Source organism: Sinocyclocheilus anshuiensis, unplaced genomic scaffold (assembly GCF_001515605.1).
Source record: "Sinocyclocheilus anshuiensis isolate Anshui unplaced genomic scaffold, SAMN03320099.WGS_v1.1 scaffold239, whole genome shotgun sequence".
Taxonomy (NCBI): Eukaryota; Metazoa; Chordata; class Actinopteri; order Cypriniformes; family Cyprinidae; genus Sinocyclocheilus; species Sinocyclocheilus anshuiensis.
This window is the reverse complement of record NW_015549568.1, coordinates 497,107-513,129: the sequence shown is the minus strand read 5'-3', so window position 1 is coordinate 513,129 and position 16,023 is coordinate 497,107. Positions and strand designations below refer to the sequence as shown.

The following is a 16,023-nucleotide window of genomic DNA, read 5'->3' as shown; positions in this document are numbered from 1 at the left end:
TTATCTTCGTTGGCTTCTAATCTTCTTTATTTGGACTAACAAGCTCTCTGAACCACAACCTGTAAGTACGATTGATACGTTATATGTACATTCTCAATTGAGTGATCAATAGGGCTGCACGATAAATCGCATATTACAGAACCGGCTTTCTGACAAGATGCACGTTAAATATCGCATGCGATTTATCATGCAGCCCTAGTGCTCAACATATCAAGTTTTTGTGCCAATATGTGATGTATACCTAGTGCAGCTTTAGGTTTCCAGGTAAAGCACAGTATTATATGTAATTCGCTGTGAACCCACTATTTCCTAAGAGTGTGTCGATTCTAACTTGCTCAAGGACTCCTCTCTGTGCCAATCACAACAGGCTTGGCCAGCTGACCAATCAGAGCAGAGTAGGCTTATGGAAGGGAGGGGTTTGCTCCGAACTTGCTTGGAACGAATCGTTTCAAAATCATTGGCAAATGACTCTAATATTAAATGTATATTCTGAGAAAATTACAATGTTTTCTGACCTTAGATGCATTTAAACCTGTTGTAGGGGACTCGAACACAATATTAGGACACTTTAAAATACCATATGACCTGCTCTTTAAAAAAATCTTACTGACACCAAACCTTTGAACGTTAGTGTAAATCAGCTTAATCAGGCTGTAAACTTCCTGGGGTTTTTCCCCTTTGGCCATCCTCTGTTGACATAACCAGGAACTGGATGCTTATTTAAAACATTAACTGAATCATCCACCAGTTCTCAGTGTATCTCCAATGACAGTTCCTTCCTGATTAGGTGCACTGTGTCAGGATTAAAAGAAAATAAGAGATAGTGTAGGATGTGTATTTATACTTTTGGTTTGTTTAATAAGCAATCCGATACGAGAGATCAGATGCTACATCTACGCTAATATTAATTTCTTTAATAAATCTTGTGTAGCCTCACAGTTTTTTTGTGTTTTAGGAGGGTTCAGTATATAAAAGTATTTACCCTACATTTTCACAATCATCTTCAGTCATAAACTACTTTGAATTTCTTTCATTCTTTAGGTGAAGGTAAATATTCTCGGCGACGTGATCGATCAGGGCTCCACCAACCTGCAGATTGACTCGGTTGGCTTCAGCCCTCACGCTGCCATCTACTCCGTGAGACCCGACGTGCGCTGCGTCATTCACATACGCACACCAGCCACGGCTGCTGTAAGTTTCCGCCCAGTCCCATCTGCTTCTGCTCCATATGCACTATCACCAATTTCAAAGCAATATGTAGCTTATATTGAAATTATGACTGTTTTTGTAAATCACCATGACTTGCAGTAATCTCTTATGCCATGTCAGGTGTCGTCTATGAAGTGCGGCCTTCTGCCCATCTCTCAGAAGGCTCTGATCCTGGGTGACATTGCATATTACAACTACCAAGGCAGTCTGGATGAGCAAGAGGAGCGCATAGAGCTCCAGAAAGCCCTCGGACCATCAACGAAGGTAAACTACCTCCACAATTCAGTACTTGCCATTGAGAATGAAAGTGTAAAGGGCAGTTAAGATTGTAAATGTCAAGTCAAGTCAAGTCACCTTTATTTATATAGCGGACAGGTAGGATCTAAACCATCTTAAAGCCTGCCCTTGAATACCTGTATAGTTTTGTAATCGATCTATGAGTATGTCATGATCTATAGTATCAAACGCAGCACTAAGATCAAGTAAAACTAGCAATGAGATACAGCCTTGGTCTGACGCAAGAAGCAAGTCATTTGTAATTTTAACAAGTGCAGTTTCTGTGCTATGGTGGGGCCTGAAACCTGACTGAAATTCTTCATAGAGATCATTTTTTTGCAGGAAGGAGCACAATTGAGCAGACACAACTTTTTCTAAAATTTTAGACATAAAAGGAAGATTTGAGATGGGTCTGTAATTTGCCAGTTCACTAGGATCTAGTTGTGGTTTCTTAATAAGAGGCTTAATAACCGCCAGCTTGAATGGTTTTGGGACGTGACCTAAAGACAACGATGAGTTAATAATATTGAGAAGCGGTTCTTCTGCTACAGGTAACAACTCTTTCAGTAATTTAGTGGGTACAGGATCTAACAGGCATGTTGTTGGTTTAGATGCAGTGATAAGTTTATTTAGCTCTTCGTGTCCTATAGTTGTAAAGCACTGCAGTTTATCTTTTGGTGCGATGAATGAAGCTGAAGTATTATACGCTGTAGAATCTACGTTTGTTATTGTATTTCTGATTTTATCTATTTAAATGTGCAAGATAATTACGTATGTGTTGTGTGTGTTGCAGGTGTTGGTTTTAAGGAATCATGGGGTTGTAGCTCTCGGGGAGACCATTGAAGAGGCCTTTCACTACATTTACAACGCTCAGTTTGCCTGTGAAATACAAGTAAAACTTTCTTAATTCTTGTAGACTTTCACAGTTTATTTATTGGATTTTAGTGATGCTTTTTAAACATAAAATACAAATGGCTAACAGAATATGGCCCATACTAGACTGACTCACAGGTATTGAATGAAGGGTGAAGAAACACCAAATGTCAAAATACTGTAGCACCAACTTGTCTGAAAAACATGTTTTTATCATGACAAATTATTATTATTATTATTATTATTATTATTATTATTATTTTCTCTATAAATTTTTCTGAATTAATTTTTTTAAATGTTTTAATTGTTCAGAACTCCGTTTTAATGATTCATTTAAATTTTAGTAATCAAGAACCATGTCTAATTACATCATGAAACTTCTGCAATTTAACAATTTCTTAAAAATTGAGTGAAAATCACGTTTTTAGGGCCTTATGAAATACGTTTCTTTGTAAAAATCCGTTTTATTTTTTTTATTTTTGTTTACCTAATTCTGTTTTGTTTTTGTTTGTTTTTTCCAGTTTTTGTTTTTTTTTTTTCAGTTTTTTTTTTTCTGGATTCCATTTTAATGGTTTAATTAAATAATAAAAAAGCATATCTAATCAATTGCATTCATAAAAACAACTTATGTTATTTAAACTTTTAATCAAATTAAAATTTAACAAACCCTTTTATGGCAAACAAAGTGCTGCCCAACAGAGGTTTATTGTTAAAATTAAAACATGGAAGAACAATTATGTGATTATTCCTTAAAAAAAATCATTTTAATAATTTATTAGTAGTAGTACTAGTAGTACATTGAGCATTCTACTGTACAGTTGTAGTATATTTCACAATTTCTTCTTCAACGGAACATGCCGGAACGGCAATAATAACGGAACGGAACACAACGGAAATAATATTTATCAAGTTCAAAGAATGTTTTATAAAGTTTTATATCCAGAATTGTTAATCCAAAATAAAATGTTTGCATTTATTTTATAATAAGTTTGTATTGTTTACTAAATCCTGACTCTTTATGTATCTGTAAGCTGATATGGCAGTAAATTTCAATAAAACCAGTACATTTCTGTAAAAATTCAGCACATTTGTGTCTCTGTAGGTGAATGCGTTCTCATGCGCTGGAGGAGTGGAGAACCTGATCGTGTTGGATCTGGAGAAGTATAAACCTCTGACACAGGGGGTGGCAGAAGCCGGGGTCAACATGGGCTCTCAGCACAAGTGGAGGCTGGGAGAGCTGGAGTTCGAGTCGCTCATGAGAATGCTGGACAACCTGGTATGTGCTTGTGTGAGACTCGACTACATTTACTGCCAGTGAGCTCTGGGCCAGTCGTGTCCCAGTGTGATACAGATACAGAAGACGGGTGGATATGAACTCCGATTTAGAGCAAGTAGTTGAGCCAAAAACAGCCAGAAGCATCTGCTAAATGACTACTTACTACTAGTCCAGCTGTGTTTGAGAGGAATAATCACTGCAGAGAGATTGGAAAATCACTTTTTTCTTCATCTTTTAGCCTTTTTCTTTTCGTGCCCTCCTTCCTCTCCTATTAGGTGGACAAAAAGAGACAGACGTGAAGAGAGAGACAAACTGGAGTTGAAGAGCGCTTCTGCCAAAACTGCTCTCTTCTTTCTGTCCGTCTCTTTCTCCAGCTGTGCAGACCGTGCTTTTTTCTCTCTCTCTGTCCGTGTGAGATAGGGCAGAATACAGGCATGTGGAAAGTCTGTTTTCTCAGCCGCGGCAGAAGAATGGAGTAATGTGGAAGATGATAACGATATGGTGTGACGCTCAGTGAGTCGCCGTCACCAGCTTTCAGTGAACCGATACGGTTTACTTGATTCTGCTGGAGAGTTTCAGCTTATGGTTACATAATGCACTTAAAATGCAGATGGACCTTTAAAAAGTGCCTTTTGCAATTGGCTTTTTGTGCAATTTTTTTTCTGCCAAGTCAGTTTCCAAGCAGCGGCTCATTATATAAACCAATTAATTTGAATAATTCAGAGTTGAATTATTAATTAAAGGTCCCCTGAAATGCTTAGAAACACGTAGCGTTACTCTGTGTTGACGTCATTTTAACTGAAACAGGAAGACAGGGCGGGACATATCAAGCAGCCCCGCCCATTTTTTAAATAGCCAGTAGCATTCGTTTATATCACAGCTTGTGCTAGAGCCGTTCAGAGTCGTTGAGCTCCGTAAAGCAGCATTTGACAGGGTATGCCAGCCACAATCTCATCCATATTGCTATAAAATATAGCATTCTGTGTAGAATTCAAATAGCTCCGATACATTTTGTGGTCTGCGCCGACTCGCGCATGTGATCCGCTCCGTGCTATCGTGTCTCTGGACCGGAGCAGAGTGTGTGTGCGGTGCGGTGGTTAGCGTGACAGCGTGAAACCAGACTTCTTTTTTTTCTCAATGGAAAGCATATTTACACTGTTTGAATCGTTCCCTGTCCCCTATATAGTGCACTACGTGCCATTCACTGTACAGAAAATACTAATTCTGTGGACAAGTGACCGATTTCAGCCGCGGCTTCAGCATTTATTTTATAGTGTAGGGGGCGGGTGCTTCGGATTCTAGAGAGCATTTGATTGGACAGAAAGTTTGATGAGAAGCTGAAGTACGATGTGACGTCAAAAAAATCGTTGAGCCGTTTTGGTGGAAGTGACGAACTGCAAGCTTTGAATGCTTATATCTTCTAAATGCAAATTTTGTCACTGTTTTGGAGCACACTGCCTTATAGATAACCTTAAGACTAACATATTGATACTAACACCCAAAAAACTTTAATTTTGATTTCATGGGGAGCTCATTCATAAAAGGCAATTAAATGATTTAAGAATAGGTCTCGTTTTTATGGTTACTAGAATTTGACTATTTTTATTTGTATTATTAAATATTAGAATAATAGTATTAAATGTATATGTATTAATAATATATACATTATAAATAACTTATTATATACTTACATTTATTTTAAGCTCTTTCATAAGTGTAGTTACTAGAACTTGACTAGTTTATTTATTTATTTTAAGCTCAGTCATAAAAGTGATAAAAGAAAAAAGAAAAAAATTAATTAGAAACAGGTCTCATCCTTATAGTTTCTGGAATTTGACTAGTTTTATATTTATATATATTAATATATATAATTTGCTATTTATATTAAATATATTATAATAATATAATAATACGCGCGCACACACAATTTTAATTTGGTTTTCTAATTATATTTGTATTTATACTTGCATGTACTTTTGTTCGTGTTTTTTATTTATTCATAGGTTTTTTAAATATTCATTTATTTATTAATAGATTTTTTTCTATTTTTTTTTTTTTTACTTTTACTTTTTTTTCTATTTCCATTATAAATTTGTTTTGCAGTTTGTCATTATACAAATAGATTTTTTACTTTCAGGGTTATAGGACAGGCTACACGCACCGACACCCCATTGTGCGGGAGAAGCCGCGACACAAGAGCGAAGTGGAGATTCCTGCAACAGTGACAGCATTCCTGTTTGACGACGATGATGCTCCACGTTTCCCACTGAAGTTACTGCAGCAGCGACAGCAGAGAGAGAAAACACGCTGGCTCAATTCACCCAACTGTTACATGAAGGTGAACGTGTCGGACGGGGCGAATGAGGAGAACGGACACACCAAGACCACGGTAAGACTCAGTTCATCTCTGTTATGGTGATCTGGGATGTGTGCAGTCCAGTTTTCGGAAGCCTTTTGAATGAAAAAAGGGGATTGCTGTAAAAGTAGTAAATCTTTCTTATCAGAAAGTCCGCCAGTGGATTATGTGAAAGAACAAGAATGTGGTTATTTCCTGGGCATGTACCTAACGGTCTAGCTGCAGATGAAATGAACTCCAAGTTTCTGTCATCACAGATAAAGTTTTGAAGCCTCATTACTTTTGTCAGTTGACTGGAGGACGCCACTGCCTTCAAGCCTGATGCCAAACACAGTTCCCTCCTGACCTCTAGTGGTCGAGGCTTTAGTATTAGAGCTTTGCCTGCATTTTTAGGGCCCTATGAAATTATTCTGGATTTCAGTTTAATGGTTAAATTAAATTTATAAAAAGGCATTGATAAAAATTTATATTTAATTGAAATCATGAAACTCAATTTAACAATTTATTAAAAGTTTAACAAAAACTTTTTTGGGGGGAGGGCCCTTATAACATCTTTTTTTTTTTTTTTTTTTCAATTCTGTTTTATTTTCCCCAAGTTTAGTTTTCTATTAAAATTTTTTTTTTTACCAGTTTAATTAAATTTAAGTAATAAAAAGGCATGTTTAATTAATTTAAATCATGGAACTTATACAATTTAACAATCATTTATTAAAAGTTGAACAAATATTACATCTTTAGAGCCCTATGAATTCTGTTTTATTTTATTTTTATTTTTTTCACGTTCTGTTTTCTGTTTTTTATTTTCCTGAATTCCATTTTAATGGTTTAATTAAATTTTAATAATCATAAAACATGTTTACTCTAATGCATTCATAAAACTTTTTTTATGATTTTATGTCTGTTCAAATTTCTGGATTTGACTTAATTCAAATTAAAGGCATAAAACATGAACAATTTAATTAATATTTTAAAATGTCATCAAATTAAAATGTATAGTTATTTTATTTTTTTGTCAAACAAATTGCTGCACTGCAGAGGTTCTCTGTTAAAATTAAAATATAGGGGGGAAATATGATTATAAAATAAAGTGTTAATAATTGTATTATAATATTTATTTTGAGATGTACAATCTACTGTACAGTAGTAATATATTTCTGTCTTAAGTTAAACCTAACATTTATTTTGATGGGTTGTTAAGTTTCTGTTTATATATATGATGATAGTTTTTATCAACCGAGCTGGTGAAATGTTACTGAATTTGACTCTCAGAGCATCTCTGGAGATGAAGTTCATGTCTTCTCGTCCTCATATAATGAGACTGCAGACACTGAAAACACCACGAGTGTCACGCATGCTTCAGTATGTGTAGTAGACGAAACTTTGCTGTGCTGCACTTTCACCAAGAATGAAATATCAGACTTGACCAAGTCTAGATCTATAGCTCAAAACTAGACATTTGTGCAAATGTTTTCATGGCAAAAATTTGTACTTGGTATGAATGAGTTCAACACTGAGAGAATTTGTTACAACTCTTTCAAATCAGCTGTCACTAGACTTTACGCCAACTCTCAATGGTCTCAGAGGGCTTTAAAATCTCATCCTGTATTTATTTTCGTGAATTCTGAACTAAATCTCTTTTACTCCATCTCTGCAGTGGATGAAGTCAGACGACAGTGGAAACAACAGTGGGACTCCGATCCGCATTGAAGATCCAAATCAGTTTGTTCCTCTGAACACGAACCCCAATGAAGTTCTGGAGAAGAGAAATAAGGTGAGTTATGTGTGCGATCAGACTGTTTAAAGGATCCTTTTCACATTTACGGGGCTCTCTGAAGAAAGCTGGTAACCAAACAGTTGCTGGTAGCCATTGCTACCAGCTTTCACATGGCAAAGTTTCTAAACGAACCAAATTTGTTAATACAAGTCACGCGCGAGTAAACTGTTCTCTCATTGGTCAAAGTTCCACGGTTTATTTTCCGGGATTCCACTGAGCTGTCACGCATGTCATCCGTCAGGATGGAACGATAACAGCTTCGCGGGCTTATTGTTGTTGTTTTTTTTTGTAGCTGTCGTTATAATAATTTATCATTTTGAGCAGGAGTCCAGGATTGATCGGGAAAACATTTTTAAAATGCACCTACAAAGAAGAGCAATAAGAGGGCGCGGATCCGAGCGCGATTGCCGTGTTCACATATGCCCAAACGAACCGAGCTAAGGGGGGAAACGCGCCAGGTTCCGAAACAACAGGCCAGGTGTGAAAGCACCCTTATTCACCATTTCATCTTAAACAGCTTTTTGTGATCTTGTTACAGATTCGTGAGCAGAACCGGTTTGACATGATGACAGCAGGGCCACAGTCACAGCGGCTGGCAGGGATTGTGGTGGAAAGACCTCCAGTGAGTGTCAGAGCGACATTACCATACACCCAGTGTGAACTGAACAGTCAGACTGGTGTCACATGGACGTCCGTGTCACTAGGTGGCGCCAGATCCTCTCAGAGACAGTTGAACTGACGCATCACAGTTGTGCTGGTGAATTGAGCATCAGTATGTAAGGCAAAGGCCTCATGTTTCAAAGCAGGGTCTTATGAAGCTCTGTTTTTCTCTTTAAGGGACAGTCGCCCATTCAGTTAAAATCCCAGGGAGTTTTGTTTGTCGTTATGTCACAATTTTCATTTTTGAAATATCTGCGTGACTCCTTAAATATTGTACTTTTGGATTTGCGGTGTTCTCACTTCATTTTTTTTTTTTGTGTTTTAATATAGAGGATTTGTGACTTTTTTTCACTTTTGAATGCACAGTGATTAACATGCCTGATGGTCTGTGTGTTTGTGTGGTTTTTGTCATCGTTATGACTCATTTCATAACTTGAGGTGCGCTTCTAGTGTCTTATTTTGTGTTCTCTGCTCTGCCCACGCACACATGCAGCCGTACATGGGGGACGACGAGGAACAGACGGGACCGCTTCCTCCAAACCCCTTCAGCGAGCTGAATGAGAAAGAGCTGGAGGGCTACCAGAAACGAGTAGAACTTCAGCAGCTCGGATTAGATGGTAAAACACACTCACGAGTCCCTCACACCTTCACTTTACACTAACGTTCAAAGGTTTAGCGTCTGGAAGATTAAAAAAAAACATATTTTTATTCAGCGAGGATGCATTAAATTGATCAAATGTAAAGACATTCATAATGTTACAAAATATTTCAAATAAATTATGTTCTTTTGAACTTTCTATTCATCGAAGAATCCTGAAAAAAATGTATCACTGTTTCCACAAAAAAATATTAAGCCGTTTTCAGCATTGATAATACAAAAAAATGTTTCTTGAGCATCAAATCAGCACATTAGAATGATTTCTCAAGGATCTTGTGACACTGAAGACTGGAGTAATGATGCTGAAAATACAGTTTTACATCACAGAAATAAATTACTGTTTAAAATATATTCAAATAGAAAACACTTATTTTAAATAGTAATAATATTCCACAATATTACTGTTTTACTGTGTTTTTGATTAAATAAATACAGCCCTTGTTGAGCGCAAGAGACTTCATTCAAAAACATGTAAAAAAAAATCTTACTAACCCCAAACTTTTAAACAGCGTTTTACCTTTAAAACGGGTATAAACTAGGGCTGCACGATAAATCGCATGCGATATTTAACACGCATCTTATCAGTAAAGCCGGTTCTGTAATCAGCGGTAAATCTCCATCACCTGCGTGCTTTCACATTGAGCAGCATTAACTACACAGAGCCGTTGTTCACTGATGAGCTGCGCAAAACAACGTTCATATTCACGCGATTTTTTGCGCAGCTTGCCTGTGAACAACGGCTCTGTGTAGTTAATGCTGCTCAATGTGAAAGCCCGCAGGTGATGGAGATTTACTGCTGATTACAGAACCGGCTTTCTGACAAGATGCGCATTAAATATCACATGCGATTTATCGTGCAGCCCTAGTATAAACTAATAAATAAAGACAACACTGATGCATGATACCTCCTTGCCTGTAAGAAAACCTCATTTCCTGTTCCCAAAGCCACGTATATTTGACCCGGTCAATGCTAATGGTATAACTCGGCCCCTCATAGCTAAAAATCACAGCGTGACTTGCACAGAACTAACTTGAATACCTACAGCCAAGGCTGAGAGCATCTTACAGCTGTGACAATGTCCTCGCATGTTAACCTGTCTACTTCTCTAACTGTCTGTCTCCCTGCTTGTCTATCTGGTCACTAACCAACTCACTCCTGCAGATGAAGAGCAGCTCACGTCAGACGATGCTTCCATACTCTCTCAATCAGTGTCCCAAACTCAGTCTCCACAAAACACTCCAGCTAAAGAAGGTATAATGCACTGAAAGAGCCAGCTGTCTCACCCCACTTCTACTGTGACCTGTGTGTGTGTGTGCGCGCGTGCTACGTGGCTCCAAACAGCAGTATGTTAACATATCATGTCAATATTAGCAGCTAATGTTTTCTCAGGGTTGCTAGGTAACAATGCAGGAGGAAAATAAATGAAAGAAAACACAGTGAGAAATTCAATATACTGAAACAACACAAATTACAAGCTAAAACATTTAAACATCATCTTTGGTAATTGAATTAAAGCTGAAATAAACTTAAATATAAATATTATATGAAAAAAAAGCTTTGAGATAATATAGTTGTTATTAATATTTTTAATCAGTTTTTATTTTTTTAGTTTTCAATTGGATTTTAGTTAGTCAGTAATTTTGTTGTAGTTTTTATTTTGTGTATATGTCTATATAGGTTTTTTTTTTTTTTTCATTTTTATTAAAATTTTACTATAATAAATTGTTAACTAGGGCTAAAACCATTAAAAATATTTTTTTGTTAATTGAAGTAAAGATGAAATAAAATATTAAATGAGAACCATAAAATTAAATAACTAACCAAAATTAGAAATGCTGCCTTGGCAACTAACTGAAAGAAGTTTGTTGAAGTACTAAAATGTAAAAACTGAATTTAAGTGAAATATAAATAAATAAATAAAACTAATAAAAATGTAATTGAATTACTAAAATGAAAATGAAATTTGTTTTCAAAACATGAATAAATGCAATAATAGTACATAAACAATATTAAAACCGCACTGGTCCACATGAACCCTAGTTTTCACAGTGTTTCTAATCAGCTGTCCTTGTTGCGAAACATTCTGACAGGAATACGTTGCAGGACCTTACCTTGCTCTTCTGTTGGCTTTATATAAAACAAGCGTTACCTGTTTCCTATTTTAGAAGAGTACATTTAAGTCAACTACAAGAAGAGCTGGACATTAGAAATCTTTGGAGGGGAGCACAGTTCATGAACTTACATAAACTGAAGGTGAAGCCTTTCATAAACAAAAGAAATACTGACGTGTTCACACACAGTGGGGATGAAGTGTAGTGTGGTGAGAAATAGGATGCGTTTGCCCTCGTCACTCTGCACCAGTTGCGTCAAAATCACCGGTGTATTACACGAACAGTATTACATGATATTCATGTATTACATGAATCATAAGTGGCCAAAAATTGAGGACACATTCAACACGTTTATCTGAAGTGTAGGTCAAACCCAAGCCAGGACATGTTGATCCAGAGCGTCTTGTAATGATGATACAATGATTAACTTCTGTAACTTTGTGCATCACTAATTGAGACGTGAATCTGATGTTCAAAATAGCTTATTAAATATTCATGCAACTTTTTTTAATCACCTGCCAATCAGTTTAACTGTTTAAAACAAAATTAATGTGTTGAAGTGCAGTGATTTGAATATAAATAATAAATTTATAATGTAACTTTAATTGAAAAAATATGAATAATAATCACAAACATTTATTCTCAACTATAGGCTTTTTATGGAACAGCAATGTTGTAACTTATTAAAGAATTAAAAAAAATCTATTATTGTTATTTTTTTTTAGAATAAGTTTAGAATTTATAAATAATAAAATAATGCAATAAGTCACCACCAACATGAACAAATCTTCTAGCAAATAAAAAATTAAATTAGCACAAATGTTGCCCCTTTTGTCAAGCAACTTTATAGCTTGTTAAATCATTGAAAACTTTATTATTAATTTATTTTACTAAGTTTTAAATAAAATTAGAATTTAGTACAATAATGCAATAAATAATTTAAAAAGCCTTTTAAAACTAATTATTAGTAATCATTAGTTTTATTTTTTTATTTAATTATAATTATAATTTATTTTTCTAATATTTAGTTTAATTTATTAATAAAATTAACACAATGAATAAAACCACAACAAACAAAACTTCTGGCAAATAAAATAAAATTCATTAGCAACTGTGTTGCCCTTTTTTCTTTCTTTTTTTTGGCCAAGCAACATTGTAATTTTACAAAAATATTGTATTATTATTATTAGTTAATATTTTCTAATTCTAATAATTTTAGTTTATTAAAAATTCAATTAATGCAATAGAACAATCTGAAAATAACTCATTATTAGCACATATCTTTATAGTTGCCAAGCAACACTGTAACTTAATAAAGAATTTAATAATCATTAGTTAATAATGTTTCTAATAAATACTGTATAATTTACTAATGATACAATTAGTACAATAAAAATTAACCACCCCAAACAAATCTTCTGGCAAATAAAATACATTAGCACAACTGTTGGCTGTTCATGGTTTCCAAACATGGATTTGATTAGTTCTGTTCTTTATTGTCCCTCACCCAGAGAACCACACCGGCGTGATGCTGAACGGTAAAGATGACCACGGTGACGAGGACGAGCTCATCAAGCGCGTGAGCCAGCTGACCACCAGCGTGGAAAGCGTCGAGATCACGGTGCGCTTGGGAGAGAAGATCGAAGAGGCTCTGACGCCCGAGAGCTCGCCCTCCAAATCACCCAACAAGAAGAAGAAGAAGTTCAGAACCCCGTCCTTCCTGAAGAAGAACAAAAAGAAAGAGAAAGTGGAAGCCTAGTGGAAGGAGTGAATCCATGCCCGCTTTGTCTGTCTTTGTTCGTTGTTTTATGTTTTTAAGTTTGAAAAAGCATGGCACGTTATTTTGGGTGTCTGTGATTAGATGGAGCGACATCTGTTTCTAAGAGACGTGCCATGATTATAAGATGAGATTTATACAGGAAGAGAAGCGAGGGGAAACTCACCTGTTTCTCACCTGATGGACTGAAAATGTTCCTGTACAGTTTCCTAATGATTTTATCTCACGAGCCCATACTGCATTATTTTTCCATGCTGTATGTTTATTAGATTCTCATACAGACCTTTTATGAGCCCCTTTTCTATCCGCCACGTCATCTCTTACGGTGTCCGTTCTGCTTGCTTTGTTTCTCCAGCTGTAGGTGGACGGTAGGTGTAATTGGTCACACTACACAGGAGACTAAAGAATCACACTGGAAACCGTTCGGGGGTTATTTTAACAGGGTTAGTTTGATTTTGTTTCTCTTATGTTGCCTGCTGGTCTGAAATTGGGTCTGATCCTGTGTAGAGTCACTCCAGTCTCCTCTCCGTACTGTTCTTTGCCAAACAAAAAGATTTAATGGCAAAAAAGCAGAGCAGTCACGTTTTAGTGAACATCAACTCTTCATCTCTTATGAAATATTTTAGCTTTTTTTTTTTTTTATTGAAACAATTTCGTTTTTATCCATACAGTTTTGTACTCGTTTCTATACTTTAACAACGAAAATACAAAATCTTGAAGCATGTTTTGCTAGTCTGAATCTATATGGCTGATAATGTAGCAGTGCCTGACTTCTCAATCATGCTCAGATTACTAAACATGTAACGGAAATATATGAAAACTGGAATGATTATATATATATATATATATATATATATATATATACATACACACACAGTAATGTAATATTTTTGTTCTGCACATTTTAATGTGGTATACATTAAAAAAAAAGTCTATGGATGAACTTAGCAGGAGATCTAAAGCGAAAGAGGCGTGATATGAAAACATGAGAAATGTTTTAGCATCTAGAAAAAGGGTGGAGAAGGGAAACTTGTTAACATATAAGGAAAAAATATATATTTGTAAACTGTATTTTTGAAAAAGAAAAAAAAAGGACATCTCAGTCCTAAAGCGAAGTACTGGCTCTCACGGGGTCAACGGTGGGTTCAAATGTATTGAGTGTAATTGATTCCCATCACATCAGACATTTGAGCTTCATTCTGGGTCATTCTAGTGCTCTGAATGATGACATCATTCATTATGTCACCTTATGACAGCCATAAGTCATCCCATAACCATCCTACAGGCTTAAAAGTCTCTAAAACTTTAGTGTTACAAAGTTTGAGAAGCAGCATTGTACAGTGTGCTGTTTCCATCTAAAACTGGATTGATTTACTCATCTTCCCTCCAGTTCCCATGAGGTCAGAAGTTGCTTGTTTTGCCCATTTTAAACCGCCCTGCCACACGAGATCACACTCTGGACAGAATGTACAACAAAAGCTAATCTCTCATGGTTAATATTAGCAGTTTGAACTCCGTTAGGCCCGAATGTGGTCATTATCCATCCCGTAGGGGGGAGGAAGAAGAGGAACCACAGAGAGAGAGAGAGATGTATATCCCAGAGGGCAATGTGAAGTACTGGCTTGGGCACAGAGAGAGAGACAGACATTTCTAAGCTGTGTAAATAGCATGTGCTTTTGAATGTGGGCCAGGCGTGGATTAAAACACATTTAAAGCTGCACCGGGTGCGAGTTTGGAGAGAGAACTGGGGCGGGTGGGAAGATTAACTCGTTTTGTTGCTTTAACTTTTTCTTATTTTGGCTCTTTTTGCTTCGGTTTCCATTGCGTTTTTTTTACTTTTACCCCTACTGACCGTTTTGCACCTTGCTTTACTAATGCCTCTCTGTTGTAGTCTGGTTCTGAAGGCCTGTTTGCTTTGGCATGCGAGTTTGAGCCGAGCCTCTTTGTGACCTGTGAAATCCTATATAAATGGTTATCTAACGGACTTGCTTTTAGATGTATTGCTAATCAGTGTAAATTCACAAATAAACTATTTTAAGAAGCAAGCTGCACTCATCTGTGGGGACAAAAACATGCATTTCACACCATTTATGCATTTGTTTACATCATTCATTGCATCTCAGTTCTTCATACACAGCCATTTCACAGTTATGAAATGCAAATGTTAACGTCTTAACTAAATGAGGATGTCTGACTTCAATTGTTAGTTTACTAAAAAAAAATCGTTTACTTGCCCCTCATGTCACTCTGAACTGAGAATTTTTTCTGTGCAACACAAAAGGAGACATTTTCAATATTCATGCTGTTCTTTTTCCTTTTTTTCCAGTGAGAGATCATACTGGCCACCAAATGCAAGTATCATAAAAGTAGTAATTATTACCTTGTGCACTATATGACCAGTAGGGCTCACCATATCGGATTTTTACTACACTATTATCAAAATAATTAATGATTATTAGAAATTTGGAAATATAGACATTTTTGCCAAAAATGCTATAAATCAAATTCAAATTAACTTTTTTCTCTATTTTTGGCCAATAAATCATACTTAAGATACAAGTGTAGGGAATTGGGGAGAAAGTTTATGATCAAAAGAGGTCATTCAGACAAAGTGTTTTTGTGTAAAAGCAAGAGATGTAGGGCAGTAGAATGTATCCTTGTGGTTCCTGGTCAAAAATGACCTGCCTACAAAAAATGGCTTGTAAATCTCATTATGCTATATTATTACCAAATAGTAGATCCAATCTTTTTGTCAACTTGTTTTCTTTCAATTTGCACAGGTTTTATATTTGTAGGTCTCGTTAATCTGAGTTTATGCAGTAAATATTGCCTTTTTTTTTACTTAAAAACATGAGGTGCTCAGATCAATGAGGCCTACTTTCAACCAGTTACAAAAAGAAATACAGAACCTGTGCTAGATTGAATCCAATATTTGGTCATAATATAGCATAACGAGAGATTTACAAGCAGTTTTTAAAAGGCTGGTCATTTTTGACCGGGAAAACCAAAAAAAAAAAAAAAAGACTTAATTTTTTGAAAGTTGAACTACTTT

The 16,023-nt window shown here is 35.8% G+C and overlaps 1 protein-coding gene across 1 annotated transcript in view; it reads left to right on the top strand.

The window, feature by feature from the left end:
- Positions 1 to 15,016, top strand: part of LOC107657307 (gamma-adducin-like) — a 26,360-nt gene extending 11,344 nt beyond the window's left edge. Inside the window, exons 3-12 of the mRNA XM_016445347.1 lie at positions 1,042 to 1,191; positions 1,330 to 1,473; positions 2,279 to 2,377; positions 3,461 to 3,634; positions 5,772 to 6,023; positions 7,645 to 7,761; positions 8,303 to 8,386; positions 8,918 to 9,041; positions 10,245 to 10,334; positions 12,706 to 15,016. Of these exons, the coding sequence (XP_016300833.1) occupies positions 1,042 to 1,191; positions 1,330 to 1,473; positions 2,279 to 2,377; positions 3,461 to 3,634; positions 5,772 to 6,023; positions 7,645 to 7,761; positions 8,303 to 8,386; positions 8,918 to 9,041; positions 10,245 to 10,334; positions 12,706 to 12,953 (1,482 nt within the window). The 3' untranslated portion in view covers positions 12,954 to 15,016. The remainder of the gene's footprint in view (positions 1 to 1,041; positions 1,192 to 1,329; positions 1,474 to 2,278; positions 2,378 to 3,460; positions 3,635 to 5,771; positions 6,024 to 7,644; positions 7,762 to 8,302; positions 8,387 to 8,917; positions 9,042 to 10,244; positions 10,335 to 12,705) is intronic.
- The last annotated feature ends 1,007 nt before the right edge of the window (positions 15,017 to 16,023 follow it).